At 34.4% G+C, this 15499-nt stretch overlaps 6 protein-coding genes across 8 annotated transcripts in view; 2 read left to right on the top strand and 4 right to left on the bottom strand.

The window, feature by feature from the left end:
• The window catches only part of LOC115245286 (WD repeat-containing protein 37), a 5487-nt gene extending 4386 nt beyond the window's left edge, over positions 1 to 1101 (bottom strand). Inside the window, exons 1-2 of the mRNA XM_029823533.1 lie at positions 575 to 1101; positions 3 to 234 (exon numbers count right to left, since the gene is read on the bottom strand). Coding sequence (XP_029679393.1) covers positions 3 to 116 — 114 coding nt within the window. The 5' untranslated portion in view covers positions 117 to 234; positions 575 to 1101. The remainder of the gene's footprint in view (positions 1 to 2; positions 235 to 574) is intronic.
• Positions 1102 to 2352: 1251 nt separating this feature from the next.
• Positions 2353 to 5693, top strand: LOC115245272 (DNA replication licensing factor Mcm5-like). Its single transcript, XM_029823510.1, has 8 exons — positions 2353 to 2592; positions 2689 to 2944; positions 3102 to 3274; positions 3362 to 3696; positions 3819 to 4165; positions 4238 to 4671; positions 4772 to 5043; positions 5337 to 5693. Exons 1-8 carry the CDS (start codon positions 2441 to 2443, stop codon positions 5564 to 5566), a joined length of 2199 nt encoding a protein of 732 aa, XP_029679370.1. The 5' UTR covers positions 2353 to 2440; the 3' UTR covers positions 5567 to 5693.
• On the bottom strand, positions 4646 to 7581 carry LOC115245273 (aldo-keto reductase family 1 member A1-like). 2 transcript variants are annotated; one of them, XR_003885503.1, is made up of 10 exons: positions 7430 to 7581; positions 7264 to 7353; positions 6977 to 7141; positions 6656 to 6859; positions 6456 to 6572; positions 5991 to 6385; positions 5503 to 5734; positions 5353 to 5429; positions 4888 to 5048; positions 4646 to 4811 (listed from the first exon to the last, which is right to left on the bottom strand). XR_003885503.1 is itself a non-coding variant. In XM_029823512.1 (6 exons), exons 1-6 carry the CDS (start codon positions 7324 to 7326, stop codon positions 5689 to 5691), a joined length of 990 nt encoding a protein of 329 aa, XP_029679372.1. In that variant the 5' UTR covers positions 7327 to 7550; the 3' UTR covers positions 5294 to 5688. The 2 variants fall into 2 exon arrangements, 1 of the variants encoding a protein (XP_029679372.1); XM_029823512.1 differs by lacking the exons at positions 4646 to 4811; positions 4888 to 5048 and having other exon boundaries at positions 5294 to 5734; positions 7264 to 7550.
• Positions 7582 to 8547: 966 nt separating this feature from the next.
• LOC115245276 (DNA replication licensing factor Mcm5-like) lies at positions 8548 to 11888 on the top strand. Its single transcript, XM_029823521.1, has 8 exons — positions 8548 to 8787; positions 8884 to 9139; positions 9297 to 9469; positions 9557 to 9891; positions 10014 to 10360; positions 10433 to 10866; positions 10967 to 11238; positions 11532 to 11888. Exons 1-8 carry the CDS (start codon positions 8636 to 8638, stop codon positions 11759 to 11761), a joined length of 2199 nt encoding a protein of 732 aa, XP_029679381.1. The 5' UTR covers positions 8548 to 8635; the 3' UTR covers positions 11762 to 11888.
• Positions 10841 to 13775, bottom strand: LOC115245278 (aldo-keto reductase family 1 member A1-like). 2 transcript variants are annotated; one of them, XR_003885504.1, is made up of 10 exons: positions 13625 to 13775; positions 13459 to 13548; positions 13172 to 13336; positions 12851 to 13054; positions 12651 to 12767; positions 12186 to 12580; positions 11698 to 11929; positions 11548 to 11624; positions 11083 to 11243; positions 10841 to 11006 (listed from the first exon to the last, which is right to left on the bottom strand). XR_003885504.1 is itself a non-coding variant. In XM_029823524.1 (6 exons), the coding sequence occupies exons 1-6, from the start codon at positions 13519 to 13521 to the stop codon at positions 11884 to 11886; spliced, it is 990 nt and encodes a 329-aa protein (XP_029679384.1). In that variant the 5' UTR covers positions 13522 to 13745; the 3' UTR covers positions 11489 to 11883. The 2 variants fall into 2 exon arrangements, 1 of the variants encoding a protein (XP_029679384.1); XM_029823524.1 differs by lacking the exons at positions 10841 to 11006; positions 11083 to 11243 and having other exon boundaries at positions 11489 to 11929; positions 13459 to 13745.
• Positions 13776 to 14485: 710 nt separating this feature from the next.
• The window catches only part of LOC115245274 (eIF-2-alpha kinase GCN2), a 7039-nt gene continuing 6025 nt past the window's right edge, over positions 14486 to 15499 (bottom strand). Inside the window, exons 14-15 of the mRNA XM_029823513.1 lie at positions 14942 to 15499; positions 14486 to 14824 (exon numbers count right to left, since the gene is read on the bottom strand). Coding sequence (XP_029679373.1) covers positions 14698 to 14824; positions 14942 to 15499 — 685 coding nt within the window. The 3' untranslated portion in view covers positions 14486 to 14697. The remainder of the gene's footprint in view (positions 14825 to 14941) is intronic.

The raw sequence follows: 15499 nt of genomic DNA, 5'->3' as shown, positions 1-15499 counted from the left end.
CCGCTCTGTTGCGACTGTAGCTCTGTGTCGGTACTGCTTTGCACACGAGGTATAGAGATCCTCTTTGCCTTGCCACTGGATTTATTTCCAGTTGTCGCTGATGGTTCTCCGGGCATGACTTATCACTTAACAAAAATGGCACAAACAGACGAGCATGTTCTGTTAATTTAATCTTTTGCAACAATCATTCTGACCTTAGAATACTCGCATTATCGTTCACCATGTTTGCACGATCTATCAACATAGAACATATCAATTGATTAGAAATATTATCGCCAAATGTGTCGAGTGATATTCTCGGATTGTTCCATTAAATATTAAATTAATCGACACGGAGAATACATTTCCGTCTGTCTTGTGTCTTATCGCGAATGCAAATATCAAATAAGATTGGAGAAAACACATCAGACAGCTGTCAGAAAAATGTGTACATTTAAAAACATTTTGTCTGAATGTGAAGTCAATATTGTACACAAGTATGCGTATAATAAATATGTAACAAATACATACGCGCCAATTTGACATTTTTTGCAATTAATATGAGATTTGGAAAGATATATATGTTCTCGCATACCACATTTTATACATCCAATCTGGCACTGATCTTTCTCTCCTGCATCACATTTTTTTAAGTTGCTGTCAGAATACATATCATCCCAAATTGTATCGATCTTTAAGAAGGAAATAAGAAATGTGTATTTCTAATATATTGGCCATATCATTTGCATTGAGATTAAAGACAGTTTAATTTTACTAGACGGAAATGACAACAAATTTTGAGAATGTAAACTTATTATCTCACAATCACTTTCTGCTTCGCGTATACTACCATCGAGGATGAAAATCTTTTTATCTATCGCGTATATTTTTCATACGTTGTTGCATACTTTTTTTTCTTTTCCTTATCGAAATCGAATATTATGTTTCTTCCAATGAGTAAAGAATCACAGGAGAGAGCATATCGGTGGTGAGGGTAGATTTATCGCGAACAGTAGTACGTCATCGCAGCCATCTTGAGCGTCCATTTTTTTCGACGTTTTTCAGGGCCGTGTACAGCCACTTGTTGCCTTACTTATTCCAGTCTGCACTTATTTTGCGCACGATCACCGATTCTAAATAAGAGAGAAAGAGCTAATATTAGGTTAAAAAAATATTATTAATAAGTGTTAATTCTAAAATCATCGTGCATTGCCAGGCCTTTGAGGTACTTCCAGTATCTCTGTCATGCTGTAATTCGTCTCTGAACGGCCATCTTAAGCGTCCACTTATATATAGGCACTTCCGTCCGCTTACTTAGCACCAAATGTTCTCTCCTGTGATTCTTAAAGGCTGGTTTATGCAGGCCGTAACTGTTAATTTATGCCGGATTCATAATGGCATTATGAACAAAAGCATTGTAATCCTAGTGTTAAACTTTAACGGTTCCGGCATAAATTAAAGCCCGTATCAGACTACGCATTGAAAATTGAAGATTGAAGATTAAAGATTGGAATTTGACTAATCAGAACAAAAGGGACTAAAATTTCTTTGTCCTGATTGGCCAAATTTTAATCTCGAATCTTGAATCTCAATCTTCAATGCGTAGTCTGATACGGGCTTAACAGTTACGGTCTGCATAAACCAGCCTTTACTCATTGGGAATGACTGTGGGCGTTTTCCAGCAAAGTACATAGATGACACAGTGTACTACACATTATCACATGATTGGCTGTCAAATGAAGAAATTTAAAATTCTGTATACTATGCATTGAAGATTGAGATTCAAGATTCAAGATTAAAATTTGACCAATCAGAATAAAGAAATTTTAGTCCCTTTTGTTCTGATTGGTCAAATTCCAATCTTTAATCTTCAATTTTCAATGCGTAGTCTGATACGGGCTTTAGTGCCGGTCTACAATAGATAATTTAAGCCCTAAGCCTTAAGAAATTGTCTAATCACAATCAAGTATGAGGAGAATACTCGACTGTGATTGGTCAATTTCTTAAGACTTAGGGCTTAAAATCTCTATTGTAGACGCCGCTTAATTTTTTCGGGAAACCAGAGCTCTCATTGGATATCGCCCATCGCTCATCGCGTCCAGTGTGCGAGGATCATAAAGCCCGTGTCACACCACGCATTGCGGACGCGGATCGGATGTGGATTACGGACTGCGAATCGTCAATCTTCCAATCAGATCCTTGGCTTCTGATTGGATGGATGACGATTCGCAGTCCGTACGCTTCTGATTGGATGGATGACGATCCGCAGTCCGTACTCCAAATCCGATCCGAGTCCGCAATGCGTAGTATGACACGGGCTTAACGACTCAGTGTGAACAGGCATTAAAGATACCTTGAAAGTTTCCCGCCGAAACAGATTTTCGCGGCACGATATACTTGTGTATACTTGTTGATTGCATTTTTCTTGGATCTTTAATTTAAATAAATATTCGCGTATGACATGGAAGGCTTTGACGATCCAGGAGTGTTTTTCTCGGATAACTTTGCGGTAGACGAATCTGACGAAAACCGCGTAAATCTCCAACACTCGAAGAAGAAATTTAAGGAATTCATTCGACAGTTTCACGAGGGTAACTTCAACTACAAATATCGGTAAATAAAATACTTTAGACGTTAATTCTTTTCATATCTTGTGCTTTTGTTTAATCTTTCTATGTCGATTTAATGCATTTGATCTATTACGATCAGGGATACTCTAAAACGTAACTACAATCTTGGTCAATATTGGTTCGAGATCAATTTGGAAGATCTAGCAGCTTTTGACGAATCTCTCGCAGAGAAAATCCAAAAGCTTCCAACAGAGTATTTACCAATTCTTGAGGAGGCTGCAAAAGATGTTGCTGACGAACTTACAACACCTCGGCCCGAAGGTGAAGAGAAAGTGGAAGATATTCAAGTATTGTTATGCTCGGATGCTCATCCGAGCTCCCTGAGAGGAATGAAGGTAATATTATATATAATTCAATATGCAGAAACTATAAAATTAATAAATTTTCTACTATAAATTTAGACAAACAATAAGTAATATATATATTTAACAGTTTAAAATACAAAGTATTTGGTTAATTATAACTTGATACAACAGCTCTTTATTATTGCAGCCAGATATTGTTTCTAAACTTATTAAGATTCCTGGTATAATTGTTTCTGCATCCGGTATCAGAGCAAAGGCAACAAAAATTGCAATACAATGTCGCTCTTGCAAAGTTACTCAAATCAATATTCCTATCAAGCCAGGTTTGGAAGGATATGCGTTACCTAGGAAGTGTTCTACGTAAGCAATATTCTTTTCACAAAGTATTTTATTGTTTGTTTATATATAATACTTTTATATTGTAAATTTTCATCTATTTCTTACCAGGGAGCAAGCGGGTCGACCAAGATGTCCTCTAGATCCTTTCTTTATAATGCCAGATAAATGCCGTTGTGTGGACTTTCAAGTATTGAAACTTCAAGAATTACCGGATCATATACCGCAGGGTGAAATGCCTAGACATTTGCAATTATATTGCGATCGGTATCTATGCGACAGAATTGTGCCTGGTAATAGGGTTTTGATTCTTGGGATATATTCCATTAAAAAGGTGTCTAAAACAGGTGGCAAAGGTACAGGCAGAGAGAAGACATTAGTGGGCGTTCGGGCTCCATATATTCGAGTTCTTGGTATCTCTGTAGATGGGGAAAATACAAACATTGGTAATAATATTGGCATAATAATATAAATCTAAAAAACAAAGCATTTATAAAAAATATCGATTAGCGTGTTTGATTAGATTTAGATTTGTGTGTTTGATTTCTTATTGTGTTTCTTAATATAGGTACTCAGCCACCTGTGTCGTCTGAAGAAGAAGATCTTTTCACCCGTTTAGCAGTGGATCCTAATCTATATGAGAGAATTGCGAAGAGCATAGCTCCTAGTATTTTTGGTGCGGTAGACATCAAAAAAGCTATTGCGTGTTTATTATTTGGTGGATCCAGAAAACTGATGCCAGATGGCTTATGTAGGAGAGGTGACATCAACGTCTTGATGTTGGGTGATCCAGGTACCGCCAAGTCGCAATTATTGAAATTTGTTGAAAAAGTTGCCCCTATAGCTGTTTATACGTCGGGAAAGGGTAGTTCCGCGGCTGGTTTGACCGCGTCCGTGTCGAGAGATCCAGTAACTGTAAGTCTGCATTCTTATAAAGAAATAACTCCAATATAGCGGCAAATCACATTCTAATATTGCTGCTTTCAGAGAAATTTTGTCATGGAGGGCGGTGCAATGGTGCTCGCGGATGGTGGAGTTGTCTGCATAGACGAGTTCGACAAGATGAAGGAGGACGATAGAGTAGCGATACATGAGGCTATGGAGCAACAAACAATCTCTATTGCGAAAGCGGGGATAACGACGACTCTGAATACGCGTTGTTCTGTGTTAGCGGCAGCAAATTCGGTCTTTGGCCGTTGGGATGATATAAAAGGAGAAGAGAACATAGATTTTATGCCCACGATATTATCGCGTTTTGATACGATATTTATTGTTAAAGATGAGCACGAACAAAACAGAGACATAACTCTGGCCAAACATATTATGAATATTCATTGTAACGCTGGCCAAATCACAGAACAATCGGTAGAAGGAGAGATACCTGTACACATTCTCAAAAAGTATATTAATTATTGCAGAACGTAAGTTTTTGTCACATCTTATCGCATTTAATCATACAAGCGTAAACTTCATATACAATGTAACATGTGTCCCTAATATGATTTTTTTTTTATATCATAGGCGTTGTGGTCCAAGACTCAGTGCAGAGGCAGGGGAAAAACTGAAAAATCGTTACGTAATGATGCGAGCCGGTACAAGAGAACATGAGAAAGATTCCGAGAAAAGATTGTCTATACCTATAACAGTTCGGCAGCTTGAAGCTGTCATACGAATTTCCGAAGCCCTGGCCAAAATGCAATTGCAACCCTTTGTTACTGAACTCCATGTTAATGAGGCTCTAAGACTCTTCCAAGTGTCTACATTAGAAGCAGCAATGTCTGGATCATTAGCAGGTATGCTACAAATTGATAAAATCAAAAGAAAACGTAATATTACATTAACTTGCTCAAATTTAAATAAAAAATATCGTTTTACTTTCTTTTTTCGTTCGAGTTATATATTTAAAGATTTAGAGCTATATAAAATATAGACTTTGAATAACTTATAGTTTATATATATTTCAAATCACAAATATATAACTTATTTGATATGATATATATATAGCTCAAAGAAAATACAATAAAATACAATAAATATGCATACTTTGCTTATATAAATATTATTTATGTTACATATGTATTGTTAGGAGCTGAAGGATTTACCTCAGAAGAAGATCATGAAATGTTGTCGCGCATCGAAAAGCAATTGAAAAGCAGATTTCCTATCGGACATCAGGTATCTGAACAAAATATAGTGAAAGATTTTCTTAAACAATCATTTCCGGAACGAGCTATTTACAAAGTCATACATACAATGATACGTCGCGGTGAACTGCAACATCGTTTGCAACGTAAAATGTTGTACAGATTGCATTGAAGAGAACAACGGAAATGTCTCTAATTTATAATACGTATAACGTTGTGCTTTTGTTGCATATGTTACATAATTCTTTTTCAACTATTTTATTAAAAAACTAATGATCGCATGTTAATTTACAATTATGAAAGTTCGTTTTTAAATGGATAATGTGGATGGTCTTGAACTCTGAAACAAATAATAATTATTACATATAATATATTTATATATAGCTATGCGCAAAATTAAAAATTATCGTACTTTTCTCTTACAAATAATAAACTTTTAAAAAACTGATACCAAGTTAGTTTTATATGGTATATCATTACTAATGTGCATCTAAATATTATATAAATATATGATTTTTATATATATTATAGAATATTTGGGTTCTTTCTTTAAATACATTTGCGAAATCTAAAATAATATCCATACTCTAACTTACCCTTTAAAGAATAAGAAGTTAAAAATTCTGCCATTAGCACCTTTATCTAAAGTACTTAGGACTTTCATATCATCCTCTGTTAAGACAAAATCAAATAAGTCGATATTGGACTTGATTCTTTCGGGAGACGAGCTTTTGGGAATAATTACAATGTCCAGTTGCAGTAAATAACGTAATAAGACTTGTGCTGTTGTTTTTTTATGTCTTGCGGCGATATCTTGTATGACCGGATGATTTAATAAGTCGGGAGATTTTTCTAAAGTATATTTATATTTTGTCTCAAAGTGTGTCTTTGCAGCTGGAGAGCCCAATGGACTGTAACCTGTTATAACAATATTGTGCTTCTTGCACAAATCTCGAATTGATTTCTGTTGCATATACGCGTGTAATTCCACCTAAGAAACCATATTTTTTTTAAATTTATTTGACAGACGAATTTACATAGATATAAAATCTAAGACTTACCTGTAGATTACTTGGTTTAATCTGTGCGTTTTCCCAAATAGTCGAAATTTGCTCCTCGTTAAAGTTACTCAAACCTATGGATCTAGTACGCCCTGATTTAACTTGCTTCTCCATTTCCTGCAAAATAATCTCGATTTCTCAAAGATCTCTTTATAATGTAACATAATATCTTAGACAATTGATCTTGGACACACACACACCTTCCATACTGAGACAGGATCTGTATCAAAGTCGAGTATATAACTTCCATCTTCATGGGTCGCTGCAGCGCCCGTCTTTTCGTCAAACTTAAATGTAAATGGCAAATGAACAAGATACATATCTAAGTAATCCAATCCAAGTTTCTCCAATGATAACTTGATGAATTTTTCTACATCGGATGGTCGATTACCAAAATGGGGCAACTGAAAACATTACAAAGCAACTTTCAAAGTAAACTGATTGCTTAAAACAAAATGCGACCAGCATTGTAATATTAAGCGCTAAATCGCGATTGTATTGAATTCTCACCAACACGTTACCTTCGTCGTGATAAAAAGTTCCTTCCTAGTACCACCTTTTTCAAACCATTTTTTTAAAGCTTTACCGATTGCTTCCTCATTATTATAATTGGTCGCTGTATCGATATGCCTGTAGCCGCATTCCAAAGCGGTGCTTACAGCGGTCTCGATTTCTTCTGGTTTAGCCTGGAAAAAGAAAAAAGAAGTTATATATATATATATTAATTAATTTACTGATAACACAATAAATATGTAATTAATGATACACGCATCATTATTTTATCACAAACAGTTTGATATTATTTTACCTGCCATGTCCCTAATCCCACTGTCGGCATATTGTATCCAGATAGCAACCGTACAGAACGCATGCTTGTTGAGATTCTCTTCTCGATATTCTATTGCAACAACACACAGATTGGTATTAAATGTATTAAAGCAGCATACTATCATTTAGAAATAACTCCGCGATACCGTGCTAATTCTTCTTAATTAAGTATGGATGTCAGAGGTAAATGTGTTACTCCTGGATAGGCCGTTTTCTAAAATTAGAATAGTCGTATACTCTAACAAAAACACGCATGTCTCCAAGATCTCCGCGCATCGTTGTCATATATAGTATCGCAAAGTCGTATTGATTCAAAGAGGATCGTGCGCGTAATAATGGATTTAAATAAGAAACAACTTATTCTCATGTTCTTCATTAAGTAAAAATGAAGAAAAAAGATGCAATTAATACGAATAATGTACCTGAAATATATGCAATCTTAAAAATGCTATTGCCTTCTGTATTATGGATTCTAATAATCTGCAACTAAATAACTCAAACTGATATGTGTGTGAATGTGAATACGTCTCGTCCAATACCTCGTTCAATTTTCAAGATTTGTTTTCCCAAGACTATTTGAAACAATGAGCTAAAACAAACGACTCCATAAAATTGAATATTGAAAATATGGCGATAGAAAAAAGATATATAAAATATAATTTATAAATATTTGTACATATATAAAACGTAACACAAGCTGTTATATAGTTGTGATATTCATATTCATATGATATAAATCAAATAGTAACAATTTTGAAAAGAAAAATTACTCCTGTGCCATAAGTTTAATTTTAGAAATTATTTTTCAATGCGTAGTCTGATACGGGCTTTAGTGCCGGTCTACAATAGATAATTTAAGCCCTAAGCCTTAAGAAATTGTCTAATCACAATCAAGTATGAGGAGAATACTCGACTGTGATTGGTCAATTTCTTAAGACTTAGGGCTTAAAATCTCTATTGTAGACGCCGCTTAATTTTTTCGGGAAACCAGAGCTCTCATTGGATATCGCCCATCGCTCATCGCGTCCAGTGTGCGAGGATCATAAAGCCCGTGTCACACCACGCATTGCGGACGCGGATCGGATGTGGATTACGGACTGCGAATCGTCAATCTTCCAATCAGATCCTTGGCTTCTGATTGGATGGATGACGATTCGCAGTCCGTACTCCAAATCCGATCCGAGTCCGCAATGCGTAGTATGACACGGGCTTAACGACTCAGTGTGAACAGGCATTAAAGATACCTTGAAAGTTTCCCGCCGAAACAGATTTTCGCGGCACGATATACTTGTGTATACTTGTTGATTGCATTTTTCTTGGATCTTTAATTTAAATAAATATTCGCGTATGACATGGAAGGCTTTGACGATCCAGGAGTGTTTTTCTCGGATAACTTTGCGGTAGACGAATCTGACGAAAACCGCGTAAATCTCCAACACTCGAAGAAGAAATTTAAGGAATTCATTCGACAGTTTCACGAGGGTAACTTCAACTACAAATATCGGTAAATAAAATACTTTAGACGTTAATTCTTTTCATATCTTGTGCTTTTGTTTAATCTTTCTATGTCGATTTAATGCATTTGATCTATTACGATCAGGGATACTCTAAAACGTAACTACAATCTTGGTCAATATTGGTTCGAGATCAATTTGGAAGATCTAGCAGCTTTTGACGAATCTCTCGCAGAGAAAATCCAAAAGCTTCCAACAGAGTATTTACCAATTCTTGAGGAGGCTGCAAAAGATGTTGCTGACGAACTTACAACACCTCGGCCCGAAGGTGAAGAGAAAGTGGAAGATATTCAAGTATTGTTATGCTCGGATGCTCATCCGAGCTCCCTGAGAGGAATGAAGGTAATATTATATATAATTCAATATGCAGAAACTATAAAATTAATAAATTTTCTACTATAAATTTAGACAAACAATAAGTAATATATATATTTAACAGTTTAAAATACAAAGTATTTGGTTAATTATAACTTGATACAACAGCTCTTTATTATTGCAGCCAGATATTGTTTCTAAACTTATTAAGATTCCTGGTATAATTGTTTCTGCATCCGGTATCAGAGCAAAGGCAACAAAAATTGCAATACAATGTCGCTCTTGCAAAGTTACTCAAATCAATATTCCTATCAAGCCAGGTTTGGAAGGATATGCGTTACCTAGGAAGTGTTCTACGTAAGCAATATTCTTTTCACAAAGTATTTTATTGTTTGTTTATATATAATACTTTTATATTGTAAATTTTCATCTATTTCTTACCAGGGAGCAAGCGGGTCGACCAAGATGTCCTCTAGATCCTTTCTTTATAATGCCAGATAAATGCCGTTGTGTGGACTTTCAAGTATTGAAACTTCAAGAATTACCGGATCATATACCGCAGGGTGAAATGCCTAGACATTTGCAATTATATTGCGATCGGTATCTATGCGACAGAATTGTGCCTGGTAATAGGGTTTTGATTCTTGGGATATATTCCATTAAAAAGGTGTCTAAAACAGGTGGCAAAGGTACAGGCAGAGAGAAGACATTAGTGGGCGTTCGGGCTCCATATATTCGAGTTCTTGGTATCTCTGTAGATGGGGAAAATACAAACATTGGTAATAATATTGGCATAATAATATAAATCTAAAAAACAAAGCATTTATAAAAAATATCGATTAGCGTGTTTGATTAGATTTAGATTTGTGTGTTTGATTTCTTATTGTGTTTCTTAATATAGGTACTCAGCCACCTGTGTCGTCTGAAGAAGAAGATCTTTTCACCCGTTTAGCAGTGGATCCTAATCTATATGAGAGAATTGCGAAGAGCATAGCTCCTAGTATTTTTGGTGCGGTAGACATCAAAAAAGCTATTGCGTGTTTATTATTTGGTGGATCCAGAAAACTGATGCCAGATGGCTTATGTAGGAGAGGTGACATCAACGTCTTGATGTTGGGTGATCCAGGTACCGCCAAGTCGCAATTATTGAAATTTGTTGAAAAAGTTGCCCCTATAGCTGTTTATACGTCGGGAAAGGGTAGTTCCGCGGCTGGTTTGACCGCGTCCGTGTCGAGAGATCCAGTAACTGTAAGTCTGCATTCTTATAAAGAAATAACTCCAATACAGCGGCAAATCACATTCTAATATTGCTGCTTTCAGAGAAATTTTGTCATGGAGGGCGGTGCAATGGTGCTCGCGGATGGTGGAGTTGTCTGCATAGACGAGTTCGACAAGATGAAGGAGGACGATAGAGTAGCGATACATGAGGCTATGGAGCAACAAACAATCTCTATTGCGAAAGCGGGGATAACGACGACTCTGAATACGCGTTGTTCTGTGTTAGCGGCAGCAAATTCGGTCTTTGGCCGTTGGGATGATATAAAAGGAGAAGAGAACATAGATTTTATGCCCACGATATTATCGCGTTTTGATACGATATTTATTGTTAAAGATGAGCACGAACAAAACAGAGACATAACTCTGGCCAAACATATTATGAATATTCATTGTAACGCTGGCCAAATCACAGAACAATCGGTAGAAGGAGAGATACCTGTACACATTCTCAAAAAGTATATTAATTATTGCAGAACGTAAGTTTTTGTCACATCTTATCGCATTTAATCATACAAGCGTAAACTTCATATACAATGTAACATGTGTCCCTAATATGATTTTTTTTTTATATCATAGGCGTTGTGGTCCAAGACTCAGTGCAGAGGCAGGGGAAAAACTGAAAAATCGTTACGTAATGATGCGAGCTGGTACAAGAGAACATGAGAAAGATTCCGAGAAAAGATTGTCTATACCTATAACAGTTCGGCAGCTTGAAGCTGTCATACGAATTTCCGAAGCCCTGGCCAAAATGCAATTGCAACCCTTTGTTACTGAACTCCATGTTAATGAGGCTCTAAGACTCTTCCAAGTGTCTACATTAGAAGCAGCAATGTCTGGATCATTAGCAGGTATGCTACAAATTGATAAAATCAAAAGAAAACGTAATATTACATTAACTTGCTCAAATTTAAATAAAAAATATCGTTTTACTTTCTTTTTTCGTTCGAGTTATATATTTAAAGATTTAGAGCTATATAAAATATAGACTTTGAATAACTTATAGTTTATATATATTTCAAATCACAAATATATAACTTATTTGATATGATATATATATAGCTCAAAGAAAATACAATAAAATACAATAAATATGCATACTTTGCTTATATAAATATTATTTATGTTACATATGTATTGTTAGGAGCTGAAGGATTTACCTCAGAAGAAGATCATGAAATGTTGTCGCGCATCGAAAAGCAATTGAAAAGCAGATTTCCTATCGGACATCAGGTATCTGAACAAAATATAGTGAAAGATTTTCTTAAACAATCATTTCCGGAACGAGCTATTTACAAAGTCATACATACAATGATACGTCGCGGTGAACTGCAACATCGTTTGCAACGTAAAATGTTGTACAGATTGCATTGAAGAGAACAACGGAAATGTCTCTAATTTATAATACGTATAACGTTGTGCTTTTGTTGCATATGTTACATAATTCTTTTTCAACTATTTTATTAAAAAACTAATGATCGCATGTTAATTTACAATTATGAAAGTTCGTTTTTAAATGGATAATGTGGATGGTCTTGAACTCTGAAACAAATAATAATTATTACATATAATATATTTATATATAGCTATGCGCAAAATTAAAAATTATCGTACTTTTCTCTTACAAATAATAAACTTTTAAAAAACTGATACCAAGTTAGTTTTATATGGTATATCATTACTAATGTGCATCTAAATATTATATAAATATATGATTTTTATATATATTATAGAATATTTGGGTTCTTTCTTTAAATACATTTGCGAAATCTAAAATAATATCCATACTCTAACTTACCCTTTAAAGAATAAGAAGTTAAAAATTCTGCCATTAGCACCTTTATCTAAAGTACTTAGGACTTTCATATCATCCTCTGTTAAGACAAAATCAAATAAGTCGATATTGGACTTGATTCTTTCGGGAGACGAGCTTTTGGGAATAATTACAATGTCCAGTTGCAGTAAATAACGTAATAAGACTTGTGCTGTTGTTTTTTTATGTCTTGCGGCGATATCTTGTATGACCGGATGATTTAATAAGTCGGGAGATTTTTCTAAAGTATATTTATATTTTGTCTCAAAGTGTGTCTTTGCAGCTGGAGAGCCCAATGGACTGTAACCTGTTATAACAATATTGTGCTTCTTGCACAAATCTCGAATTGATTTCTGTTGCATATACGCGTGTAATTCCACCTAAGAAACCATATTTTTTTTAAATTTATTTGACAGACGAATTTACATAGATATAAAATCTAAGACTTACCTGTAGATTACTTGGTTTAATCTGTGCGTTTTCCCAAATAGTCGAAATTTGCTCCTCGTTAAAGTTACTCAAACCTATGGATCTAGTACGCCCTGATTTAACTTGCTTCTCCATTTCCTGCAAAATAATCTCGATTTCTCAAAGATCTCTTTATAATGTAACATAATATCTTAGACAATTGATCTTGGACACACACACACCTTCCATACTGAGACAGGATCTGTATCAAAGTCGAGTATATAACTTCCATCTTCATGGGTCGCTGCAGCGCCCGTCTTTTCGTCAAACTTAAATGTAAATGGCAAATGAACAAGATACATATCTAAGTAATCCAATCCAAGTTTCTCCAATGATAACTTGATGAATTTTTCTACATCGGATGGTCGATTACCAAAATGGGGCAACTGAAAACATTACAAAGCAACTTTCAAAGTAAACTGATTGCTTAAAACAAAATGCGACCAGCATTGTAATATTAAGCGCTAAATCGCGATTGTATTGAATTCTCACCAACACGTTACCTTCGTCGTGATAAAAAGTTCCTTCCTAGTACCACCTTTTTCAAACCATTTTTTTAAAGCTTTACCGATTGCTTCCTCATTATTATAATTGGTCGCTGTATCGATATGCCTGTAGCCGCATTCCAAAGCGGTGCTTACAGCGGTCTCGATTTCTTCTGGTTTAGCCTGGAAAAAGAAAAAAGAAGTTATATATATATATATTAATTAATTTACTGATAACACAATAAATATGTAATTAATGATACACGCATCATTATTTTATCACAAACAGTTTGATATTATTTTACCTGCCATGTCCCTAATCCCACTGTCGGCATATTGTATCCAGATAGCAACCGTACAGAACGCATGCTTGTTGAGATTCTCTTCTCGATATTCTATTGCAACAACACACAGATTGGTATTAAATGTATTAAAGCAGCATACTATCATTTAGAAATAACTCCGCGATACCGTGCTAATTCTTCTTAATTAAGTATGGATGTCAGAGGTAAATGTGTTACTCCTGGATAGGCCGTTTTCTAAAATTAGAATAGTCGTATACTCTAACAAAAACACGCATGTCTCCAAGATCTCCGCGCATCGTTGTCATATATAGTATCGCAAAGTCGTATTGATTCAAAGAGGATCGTGCGCGTAATAATGGATTTAAATAAGAAACAACTTATTCTCATGTTCTTCATTAAGTAAAAATGAAGAAAAAAGATGCAATTAATACGAATAATGTACCTGAAATATATGCAATCTTAAAAATGCTATTGCCTTCTGTATTATGGATTCTAATAATCTGCAACTAAATAACTCAAACTGATATGTGTGTGAATGTGAATACGTCTCGTCCAATACCTCGTTCAATTTTCAAGATTTGTTTTCCCAAGACTATTTGAAACAATGAGCTAAAACAAACGACTCCATAAAATTGAATATTGAAAATATGGCGATAGAAAAGAGATATATAAAATATAATTTATAAATATTTGTACATATATAAAACGTAACACAAGCTGTTATATAGTTGTGATATTCATATTCATATGATATAAATCAAATAGTAACAATTTTGAAAAGAAAAATTACTCCTGTGCCATAAGTTTAATTTTAGAAATTATTTTTTATGTAAGAATAAAATATTTTTTTATAGAAAATTATACCCCTATATTACGCATCTCGTAATTCTTTTTAAAATCTATTTTAATCCTATAATGCATGGCTGAAACAACAAGAATAATATATCGTGTTATTGCAATAAACATGCTTGATTTTTGTACAAGTTTTGTGCTGCTTCTCTGTTTGAACTTCGAATTAAAATCTATATATTTTAAATCATTATACATATGCCTTAGTTGTAAGACATATGTAATTTTATTTATTAAACATTTTACACTTACAAATATATATAATGCAGTACAAAAGATGCTTAAGTATCTAGTCTTACATTGATATACATACATTTCAGTCACTCATCATCTCAATGATTTCACACGATTATTATGAAAAAATATATTCTTCGATTTCAATAATATCACTTATAAAAGGGTCATGTATGCACTATCTATTAAACTATATAATATCTCTACAGGCTTTGATTTTTCATTCCGTAATTCCTTCATTTCCTCACATATCTGTTTAATGTATTTTTTATGCCGTGGATGTCTGTAAAAATATACATATATATTTAAGATTTTATACACACATTCTGTTAACATAATGTTTATTCCAATTATTCACATAATATATAGAATAAGTATATGAGCAATTAATTATACTCACTTGTCTATCACGATTTGAATGCTCTTTTGAAATATCTGTTCTTCCTCGTCAATTTCTAGAAAACTGATTATCGTTCTTATAACGGACATTTCCAAAAAAACTGCAAAGATTTCTACAGGAACTTTATGCGATATTCTTTGCAAGTAGGATGACATTTGTGCTAGTATGGTATTCTTAAAACTTCTTCTACCACTTCCGGATAGCTTATCGCGCTCCGAAAGGATAAAATTGATATTAGCGTTGACCGGATTACTCGGCGCTATCGATACATCGTTCGCGTTCACTTTACTTTCAGATCTATTTAATATCGGTAATACGGTTTCCGACTGTCGTTGTAAGTACTCGGCAATGTCCTGTATGGTATTCCATTTCTTTTCTTGGAATCGATCTCTCTCCCATGTTTGTACCTTTAATGTACCATTCCTTAACAATACTATATGACTTATAGAATTTTCTCGGCAGTACTCTAATATTTCTTCCATAGTACATAGATCCAGTATCGTTACTTTCAATCCTAATGACCAGATTTCTCGCAATATATTAATCATCTCTCTTTCC

This window comes from Formica exsecta, unplaced genomic scaffold, assembly GCF_003651465.1.
Source record: "Formica exsecta isolate Colony F162 unplaced genomic scaffold, ASM365146v1 scaffold933, whole genome shotgun sequence".
In the NCBI taxonomy this organism is placed as follows: domain Eukaryota; kingdom Metazoa; phylum Arthropoda; class Insecta; order Hymenoptera; family Formicidae; genus Formica; species Formica exsecta.
This window is presented reverse-complemented; position numbering and strand designations above follow the sequence as displayed.

What these genes read in the sequence shown, in the direction of transcription:
- LOC115245272 (XM_029823510.1), top strand. Translation starts at nt 2,441, where the DNA reads ATGGAAGGCTTTGACGATCCAGGAGTGTTTTTCTCGGATAACTTTGCG. An exon ending in TGGGGAAAATACAAACATTG is followed by an intron (nt 3,697 to 3,818) that starts GTAATAATATTG and finishes TTCTTAATATAG; the next exon opens with GTACTCAGCCACCTGTGTCG. An exon ending in AATGTCTGGATCATTAGCAG is followed by an intron (nt 5,044 to 5,336) that starts GTATGCTACAAA and finishes ATGTATTGTTAG; the next exon opens with GAGCTGAAGGATTTACCTCA.
- LOC115245273 (XM_029823512.1), bottom strand. Translation starts at nt 7,326, where the DNA reads ATGCGTTCTGTACGGTTGCTATCTGGATACAATATGCCGACAGTGGGA. An exon ending in TTAAACCAAGTAATCTACAG is followed by an intron (nt 6,386 to 6,455) that starts GTAAGTCTTAGA and finishes ATGGTTTCTTAG; the next exon opens with GTGGAATTACACGCGTATAT. An exon ending in AACTTCTTATTCTTTAAAGG is followed by an intron (nt 5,735 to 5,990) that starts GTAAGTTAGAGT and finishes TATTTGTTTCAG; the next exon opens with AGTTCAAGACCATCCACATT.
- LOC115245278 (XM_029823524.1), bottom strand. Translation starts at nt 13,521, where the DNA reads ATGCGTTCTGTACGGTTGCTATCTGGATACAATATGCCGACAGTGGGA. An exon ending in TTAAACCAAGTAATCTACAG is followed by an intron (nt 12,581 to 12,650) that starts GTAAGTCTTAGA and finishes ATGGTTTCTTAG; the next exon opens with GTGGAATTACACGCGTATAT. An exon ending in AACTTCTTATTCTTTAAAGG is followed by an intron (nt 11,930 to 12,185) that starts GTAAGTTAGAGT and finishes TATTTGTTTCAG; the next exon opens with AGTTCAAGACCATCCACATT.
- LOC115245276 (XM_029823521.1), top strand. Translation starts at nt 8,636, where the DNA reads ATGGAAGGCTTTGACGATCCAGGAGTGTTTTTCTCGGATAACTTTGCG. An exon ending in AACTTCAACTACAAATATCG is followed by an intron (nt 8,788 to 8,883) that starts GTAAATAAAATA and finishes TATTACGATCAG; the next exon opens with GGATACTCTAAAACGTAACT. An exon ending in TATATTAATTATTGCAGAAC is followed by an intron (nt 10,867 to 10,966) that starts GTAAGTTTTTGT and finishes TTTATATCATAG; the next exon opens with GCGTTGTGGTCCAAGACTCA.